The sequence below is a fragment of the Prunus dulcis genome, chromosome 6 (genome assembly GCF_902201215.1).
Source record: "Prunus dulcis chromosome 6, ALMONDv2, whole genome shotgun sequence".
Taxonomy (NCBI): domain Eukaryota; kingdom Viridiplantae; phylum Streptophyta; class Magnoliopsida; order Rosales; family Rosaceae; genus Prunus; species Prunus dulcis.
In genome coordinates this window covers 19223185-19232978 of record NC_047655.1, presented here as the reverse complement: position 1 = coordinate 19232978, position 9794 = coordinate 19223185, and the positions used below count along the sequence as shown (strand labels likewise).

At 36.5% G+C, this 9794-nt stretch overlaps 1 protein-coding gene across 1 annotated transcript; it reads left to right on the top strand.

Annotated features, from left to right (window-relative positions):
* The first annotated feature begins 5657 nt into the window (after window positions 1-5657).
* LOC117631942 lies at window positions 5658-7769 on the top strand. The gene is made up of 2 exons (XM_034365284.1): window positions 5658-6392; window positions 7533-7769. The coding sequence occupies exons 1-2, from the start codon at window positions 5745-5747 to the stop codon at window positions 7596-7598; spliced, it is 714 nt and encodes a 237-aa protein (XP_034221175.1). The 5' UTR covers window positions 5658-5744; the 3' UTR covers window positions 7599-7769.
* The last annotated feature ends 2025 nt before the right edge of the window (window positions 7770-9794 follow it).

The window sequence follows — 9794 nt, the reverse complement described above, 5'->3', positions numbered from 1 at the left end:
CCATCAGTAGAAAAGATATCTCTCCAGAAAAAGGATGAGAGCACACCAAATGAGAAAGAAAGAAAGTCCCGGCAAAGAAGGAAGAAAGAGGAAGAGTGAGAGGAGAGAGCAGAGAGAAAAATCAGTGAGCCAGTGAGATTGTGAACACTAAAGATGTAGCCCTATTATTTTACATAGTGAAAAGTTACTGATGTTGCTCTCCGAGGACGTAGGCATGGCCGAACCTCGTTAAATATTATGTCTCATTTACTTTACATGCAGCTTAATATTCTCACATAACTCGTTCATTTTACAACACTGCACTATCATTATTTTATATTTCCTTTCCATTCTATTTTGTTATCCTTTGTTTGCTGGTGCGCCGCCCTTTCCAACATCTTCATCATTGCTCCATTCAATATATATTTTTTAAAGCTACCACTCAATTCTTCATCTTGGCTAGGAACTTCTTTCTTCAATCAGCTAGGATTGGCTAGAATTAGTTCATGAACCAGCCATAATTTAAGCAAAAATGAGCCATATATTGGTATTGTGCAATGACCAAAATCCCTTAGTTTATCCAAGACAAATTTCCAATTTTGGTACAAACAATTACCTTGAGCAAGAGATTGCAAAGCAGATGAATGACAATTTTTCCCCCAAATTAGGCTCTTCGTAGGCCTTTAACTCTAATAGGTCGGGTATGAAAGATAGAAATTGGATATGGGGATGGATTTTGGGAAAATTTTCGGATATGATGTTTTGGGCGAGGCAGGGATGGTATTCTATAAATACTCTTAATCCCCAACCCGAACCCATCCTGTTTAGAATATATATTATTTACTTTTCATTTGAATATATTGTTAAGTCTCTCTTCCGAAGACTCTCACCAAATTTTATGTTCCACATATCATATTATATATTGAATTAAATAATACATTTAAAAAAATGTAATCTAAACTAAAAGTTTTTTGCTGTATATTTAGTTTCGAACTTTTTTTCCTCATTCATAAATTATTTTTATTTGTATTTTGTAATGGGACAGGGTGGGAAATTTGTTCTCGTAACGAATGAGGGGATGAGGAATCTCCATTTTGAATAATATGAGTATGAAGGTGGGGATAGGGATAGTCACATTGCCATCCCAATGAGATATCCGAGCTTGATACTTGAGAGAGCTTCAAGACGAGAACCAAATAAGAATAGAAGGTAAATGGGAACCAATATTCAAGGGTGGCAATTTCAGACACGATCAGAAACCTGCACGAGAAATTAGCAAATTCAAAACGATTAAAATTCGGGTCATTTTTGGGTCAATCCCTTCCCACCACTTATAAATAAATAAAAATTCTTCTCTTTCTCTCCTTTCTTCTCTCTCCCTTTATTTTTTCTTTCTTTTCTTTCCCTCTTCTCTCTCCTCTCCTTTCTCTCTTTCTTTTTTCTTTCTTTTCCTTCTCTCTTTTTTTCTTTTTTCTTTCTCTACGCCCAAAGTTATGATTTTTTTTTAATGTAATGACGAAACATGATTGATAGTTGTTTCAGAAATTCCGGGTGATAACAAGGTCCCTGCAAATCCCTAAGCAGAAATTATGGGTGTCATGAAAAGTCCTGACGACTTTGCTGAACACGTTCGTTTAGAAATGTCATGTCGGGATAAATTATTTGGGGACAGGTGGAATGCCAGTGGCTAAGGTTCGTCTATAAAAGGAAAAGAGGGGAAAATACAAAATCACAACTCAGAAAAAATAAATAAATAAATATATAAAATTAAAAAATAAATAAAACCTAGCTCCGCCAATTTTCTTCCTTCCCATTTCTCTCGATTTGAACCTACCTGGGGTTGCACCAGTGTGGATGCTCTACTTTGCTTCGTCACGAGGGCCCATTATAATAAACGATTCAATACTCATAGACAACGATGTTGGCATTGGAGTTGCGAGGAGTTTAGTGACTCCAAGGGATGTTTGTGTTCTGGGAACAAGGGATGATAACAGGGTAGTATGGATGCCATGGTATTGAGCGTGCAAAGTGCAGCATCAGTCGCAAGTGTGGGTCATCGCCTTATAGTGAAATCTCATGAAGTGCAAGTGCTAAGAGCTTAGTTAGTGGCAGAATGACATTTGGTTGAAGATTGTCAGAGCGTCATCCAAAAATTGAAAAGGGGGAGGGCAAAGATATGAAGGAGACGCAATTCCATCTTGAAATGTTGCAGGAGGAGAATAAACAGCTATCAGATATGGTAGCTGTTTACTCTAAAGACTTGCAAGAGCAGCTGAAGGCCTTGGAGAAACCGGGTAAACTGTTGTTAAAATGTTAACTCGCAATTGTACGGGCCAATTAGTAGTATAGCAAGACAAGTACGAGGTCGTACCCACGAGGACTGAGAAGTTAAAATTAGTTATGTACTTAGATTACCAAATTCAAGAAAGTAGGAGGTTAAGTCTAAAACAGAATTTAAAGCAAGAGTGGTTGTAATTGTTGAACAAATGAGGCAAAACGAAATTTCAAACAAAAGCAAGGTGAACAAATATAACAAAGAGTACTTTTGTAGGCTGGAAAACAGATTGGGAGACTAGGGCATTCGATTCACCATAACAATTCAATTCTGGGTTATAAGGAGTCAAGTGACAAGTCTCATTCGAATTCAAAGATTGATTCTAGCTAAAGTATGATTAGGCCATGGTGTCTGGTCCCGAACCTTGTGCTCCTAATTCCCTAACTTGATCATTTGTTGTCTAATCTAAATTAAGCATTAGGAACCCATTAAGCATAGAAGAACAATTTAAACAACCAAGCATGTATCTAATTCCTGTTGTCGAATGTCCATACATACTTTTCTTATTCATAGTTCAATTCAAATCAGAGCATGGTGTCTACTCTTGATTCAAACCAAGGTAGCTAATATACAAGTTCTAATGGTGATCAATCATCCAAACAAGCATATTAACTGATAAGCATAAAGAATAGGAATATGAATCATGAATCAAACTTGAAACTCAAAACTTCAACTTATAAACCCAGAATATTCATGTTAGGTTACATCATAGCCCTAGTTATGAATTTAGCTACTCATAATGGAAATGAAACTTAAGCAAAAATGAGAAAACATATTGAATGCAATAAGAGTAGAAAAACCCAATTCTGAAGTTGCTTGTGGTTTCCAAGGCTTCTCCAGGTGCTTCTCCACGTCTAATGCTACTCCAAGAACTTTCTCATGTCTAGAGTATGGCAACTAAAGAGGTGATTTGGGATGAGTTTGGGTGGTTGGTGATGGCAGAGAAAGAACAAATTCGTAGGAAATGGAAGGAAGGCTTGTTGGAGTTGTCCTCACTGATTTTGGGCTGAATGAAGTGATATAGGATGGCTGGAGTGAATTATTGGTGAATGGAGTGACTCCTCTGCACTTGAGTAGCTGACACACCTCCCTTAATTGCTCCCTTAATTGCTCAACATGTCAGGTCTAAAGTCAAGGAAAGACCTCCCTTAATTGCTCCCTTAATTGCTCAACATGTCAGGTCTAAAGTCAAGGAAAGACCTCCCTTAATTGCTCCCTTAATTGCTCAACATGTCAGGTATAAAGTCAAGGAAAGCTGTGGTGAGTCACATGGCTCAAAGAAAGTATCCAAGGCTCAACAACTGGAAAATGCAATCCTGAGCTTGGTGTGCATATGGGCTCACGAATTGGGCTCAACTTAATTATCTGATGCATTTGAGTAGTCCATCTTGAAGTTCAGACTCTCATCTTTCTAACTACATATTATTTGGGCCAATCCAAGTTCGGAGAAAGATGTTAAGACCGAAATGAGTTGCTAACCCAGTCTGCTCGTTTTTGCACCATTTTGCATCTTTTCTTATCCAAAGACACCATTGTTACCTAGAGCCCAATGAACTGAATGATAAACAGAAAAGGGATTAAAAGCACACGTTTGACTCAATAACATAACCAAATCATAAGCAAGAAGGGTACAAAATGATATACAATTGTGAACTGATCATAAACGCAAGCAAGGAGATCACAAAACAAGTTTCTCTCTTGCTAAGAGAGTGATCTTTGGAAGCTCAAGTGATAAGCCCAATAAGCAATGAGTGAAAACCCAAGAGAGGATGTCCAAAAGGCCAAACTAAAGTCTCTTGCTGTGGACAACTAGTTTCTTTGTTTTTTTTTAATTTTTTGAATTGTTATGAAATTTAATCAAGGGTCATCGAAGTTTATGGTTCTTTGTACATATCAATGTTCTTTTATTAATTGCTACCACTTTTTATTAAACAAGTTATTAACCAAACAACTGTTTAATACCTATTTAAGACAACTTGAACCCAACATGGTGCATTTATTAAATGGGTCAGTTTTGGGTTGATCATTCTTGACACGTTTATTATCCCGACACGACACGACTCATTGCCCCCTTTATTTAGCTTTAGCCTCTAGCATCTACAAATCATGCTCTCTCTATTTTTTAGTTAAAATTTAGTTAAAAATACAAAAAAGCTACTTTAGGAGCTCTCTATAAAATTTGAACTTCAATCATACATACTCCATAGTTTAGGGAGTCATAAATATTATAAAGATTTTTTAAATCCATGTGATTGGTCCAACATTATATTATAGGGAGCCACGATGAGTCATTTCTCTTCTCAAATTTAGGAACTCCTGGAGATCTCCCTATTTTAGGAGGTGGATAAGGAGTAAGGTTGAAGTTAAATCATTAAGCTCACACTTTTCTTTGTTCACCCCAATACTTAAATCATTAAGCTCTTAAGTTTTATTATTGTGTAAAAAGACAAAAAAGGCCATCCAACTTAATACTTAACCCTATAACATCATACACACCCCACCACTCTTCTTCAAATTAAGCAAGTAATTTTTGTTGCGGTTAAATAAAGAGCCATATAAGGATAGTCAATAGCTCTTTGTTACCAAAAACAGAGCCCACCGCTCTGTTATTTCCTGAAAAAATAATAGCCGCGGCTTTTCTTTCTGAGCACAGTCCATCTTGTGCTTGTGTTGTGCCTGGCTATCCTACCAGCAGTCGAATGATCATGTAAAAATTACTTGTTCATTTCCTTTAATTGATCTGAAAATCCACGTAAACATGTTGTTGGTAGAGATTCAAAGTCTTTACGATGTTCTATGCGCCAAGAATGATGAATGTTGGTCTGTGTAGAGGTCCAAATATGTAAACATTTGTTTAGACATAATCATTCCAACCTCCAAGTATTTGATTGGTATAGTCCATATCGAGATCGCATTGAAAATTTGAAAGAGTTCGTTGGTTCATTTGATAGCGGGGTGTTGGGTGTGAGGTTGATGAGTTTTTCATTTGTATTTGTATTTTTTTTTCTGCTAGGTGTGTATTTAAGGTTAGTTTGGAAAGATAGTGGAGTTTTATTAGAAATTGTGAAAATTTAAATTAGAAGTTGGAGTGAACAAAAAAAGTACGGGATTTAAATAAAAAAACTTTTTTTTAATTCCTTCCTAAAATTTGTCTATGGACTATGTTGATAGACCCTGCTATGAATGGTCTAATTTTCCACACCATATAGTCAGTTGCATTCCCAAGTTAATTTCTTACCAAAACATACAAAGAAAATAAATGACCGACCCCAAAAAAAAATATTTCCTTTATTTTAATACAAATGCCACAAGCACAATATAGTACCAGTCCGGTCCATATAATCCGGCCCATTGGAGAGAACTTGTCCCATTTGAATCTTCATTGGAGATGAAGATGCCCTAACTCTGGCAGCCTCCTCCTCATTTTCCGATGGCAGCCTCTAACTCTGGCACTGTTAGTTTGAAGCTCCTCATTGACACAACGCGCAATAAAGTTCTGTTTGCTGAAGCGGGTAAGGACTTTGTGGACTTTCTCTTCACTCTCCTGTCTCTTCCGGCTGGCACTATCATCAGGCTGCTCTCTAAGGATGCCATGGTTGGTAGCTTAGGCAAACTTTATGAGAGCGTTGAAACTCTCAACGACGAATATTTGCAGCCCAATCTTAACAAAGACACCCTCCTGAAACCAAAAGAACCTGTTGCTGCTGGACCTAACCTCCTTGGTTTGTTAACCGATGTCAAATCTGATGCTCCAAAGACGATCTACCGTTGTTCGAATGGTAGTTGCTACTACCGCAGCTCTTATGTGGCTGACGACCCTAAAGCCATATGTCCAGGGTGCAACCACTCCATGACCACCGCCGCTACTTATGTTGCTTCACCGACTAGTGAGGTACAGGCTACTTATTCCGGTGCTGGCAAGGTAGGGTATGTGAAGGGCCTTGTTACATACATGATAATGGATGATCTCGAAGTGAAGCCCTTGTCTACTATTTCTTGTATCACTTTGCTCAGCCGGTTCAGTGTTAAGGATGTTGGTGTCCTTGAAGAGAAGGTGGTTCATCTAGGAATGGATGAGGTACGTCGACCAATTTCTTTATTAACGGTGTGCTCTATCTTATCTGTGCCTCTGTAGGTTATGCACTCCTTTTCGATTGTTTGCCTTCATGAATTGTCTTGATTGACATGGGAGGGGGATTCGAACATGAGACATGTTCTATTTTAGGAAAGAGCTGATGACGCCATGACATGAGAGGTTGGTGGGCGACCCTGGGGTGCCCACCGTATGCTCGACGAAATGCCCCAACCAGTTGCTGCCGTCTGTGCCCTACTTTAAGCCCAGCTGCGTGCGCTGGCTTCCTTTTTGTTTTTTAAACGCTAGGCCTGCCGCTTTGTCTATCATTATGATCAAAGTGGACATGGCTCTGGACATGCTATTTGACCTTCATTTTAGCCTATGAAGGCTATATTGGCTGCTGTTTGACATGCGATACTCATACATCATGATTTTCCATGTCTGTAAACTTGTGTGTTAAACCCAAACTAGGTTCAAAATTATAACAGATACAAAAATAGGAACATATTCATGAGCCAATTAAAGTCGTAGAACACATGAATATGTGTACTGACATGGATGAAAGGGAGTTTGTGTTTTACCATAAATTATGAATGCAAGTGTTACCATTTTAATTTTTGGAGTTATTTTCGTCTAAAAAATATAGGAACTTTTACACGTTGACCCTATAGAGTAAAAATCCTGGATCCACCACTGTATAAGTGGTAAGTTGATAACACATAACGATCTTCGATAAGTTTTCCAAAGAAGGGTTTGATCTGATAGTTTTCCCTTTCTAAGTTGTACCCTTGGGGACTATTTATACATAGTTAATTGTATATACCTGTTCTATCTTTGTTTTCATCTGATGCCCTTTGAAAAATTTTCAATTTCTTTGTTTGTGATAGATAAATCAAGGAGGGAAACAGTAGGGAAATAAATCCGAGTTTGCTTAAAGACATAAATTTTTCTATGGTTTTGAGTCGTGAACCAATTCATCATTTTCTTGAGTTTGCTTAAATAAATCTGAACTTTCAATTCTATTTGGTTATAGCTGGATTATTCCAGAGACAAATTCTCTAAGTTGTAACCTAGCTAATTTGACACAACTCTACTGTCATTTTATTCAGATTAACAATCATTTTTGTTTTGCTTTATTTTTAGGGTGTGAAACTACTAAAGGCATCATTGCAGACAAAGTCAGTTCTCACCCATGTGTTCCTTAGGTAGAATATCAATGCAGCATGAGCACCTCAACTTAGCACCTCTGGAATTGACATTCTGAAGCTTCTCTAAGATGTTTCTATTTTGAGCTGGTTTAATTTGTTATTACCTGGTTATTTTGGAAGTCTTCACAGATCTGCTGCTTAAATGAGATGCAATGTCGTTCTTTTCGGATTATTTGCCCCCAATTTTTTTATTTATTGGATTTTCAAATTATGTTCACGCCTTGCAAAAATCTTACGAAATTTTAAGGATTATAAGCAGGCTGCGAGCTCTTCTAGTGCGAGCCTGAGAGTGTGTATATATATATATATATATATATATATATATATATATATATATATATATATATATATATATCAAAGCCACATTAAAGGAACCAATGTTGAGTCCAATCATTCTACTCCAACCTAGAATATATATTCAAAATGTGAGGATGTGAAGAAACGTGTCACATTGGTAAGTTAACAAACCTTTGAATGGCTTCTAAGGAATTGGGCTACTTTCCCATTAACAATTTAATTTTAGGGTGGACTCTCAACTTCTTTCATGGTATTAGAGTTAGGATTGCCCACGTGTGAGGCCTAACAATCACGTGCTCAATGTCACCCAATAATGTATTATCTATGTGTTAGACTTGAAATTTAGCCATACATGCCAGGGTGTGTAAGGATGTAAAGAAATGTCTCGCATCGAAAATTTAACAAACCTTCGAAGAACTTATAAGGAGTTGGACGGAACGAGGGAAATTTTATTGATAAAACGAAGAATTACAATGGGGGACAACACGTCTGACCCCGACTCTACAAATCACATAATAGAACGTCCTGAATAAGATCAAGGGACACTCAAACCAAATAAAGCTGGCCACATTATGTAAACCCTAATCCTTTTTATACATAAGTTAGTAAGAGGGCAATCCTTGGACAAAAAAATGTACGAGGGCAATATTCATTATTTGAATATGAAAATCTTATTGAAAAATTAGTAATTAAATTTTTTAAAAAATAAAGCATTTATGACTCTCCAATTTAGGGAGTGTGGTTGGAGTTGAATTTTTTTAGAGAGCTCCTAAAATAGCTCTTTTGTGTTTTTAGCTAAATTTTAGCTAAGAAATAGGGAGCATGATTGTGGATGTTCTTAGTTTGAAGCTCCTCATTGACACAACACGCAGTAAATTCCTGTTTGCTGAAGCGGGTAAAGATATTTGAGGGATTGGGATTAGTGAAATACAATATAGAGAGCTTCCATTGAGGGATCCCTCAAATTAGCTTATTTGAGGGATACCATTGTAGGGCCCACTCTGTATTGTATTTCACTAATCCAAACCGTCTCTTTTGTAGATACTCATTCAAAGATCATCTCTACAAAAAAAATCACTTGAATCCGATATCATTTGACCACTCAATTGAATTATTGAAATTTTAGTACTTTATTGAAGTACCGTGTTCATTGATTTTGTAGGACACAATTGGATATCGAAACAGTTTCCGATTTGTCTAATTTTTTTCAACGATGATCTATAAATGTAGACTTAAAAAATAGATGGTTTCGATCGTTGAAAAAAAAAATTTGTAGGGGACCCTAAAGGGTGTCCCTTAAATAAAATTATTTGAGGGATTCCTCAATAGAAGGGGACTGTATATATATATATATATATATATATATATATTTTATCTCTATAAAAAATCACTTGAATCCGATATCATTTGATTACTCAATTGAGTTATTGAAATTTTAGTACTTTCTTAAAGCACCATATTCATTGATTTTGTACCACACAATTGGATGTCAAAACGGTTTTCGATTTGTCTAATTTTTTGTAAGGATGATCTATGAATGTGGACTTAAAAAATAGATGGTTTAGATCATTGAAAAAAAAATTCGTAGACAAAGAGCGCTTCAGTTGAGGGATCCCTCAAATAAGAACCAATGTTGAGGGACCCTTGTAGGTGAAATTAAAAGAACCAATGTTGAGTCCAATCAACCCATACTTGAGCATGGTCTTTCTAATTCAATACCTTAATCATATCAATGTCTACAATTTTAGAACAATTTCAATACAGAATATTCTACACAAAAAAATCAATTCAAATTAAAATTCATTTCACTTAGTAACATCCCGACGTATGTTTTGCGTGAGTTTGAAAAGCCAAATTGAAACGGGCCCATGATATGTTTTTCGCTCTTAATTTGGCATAT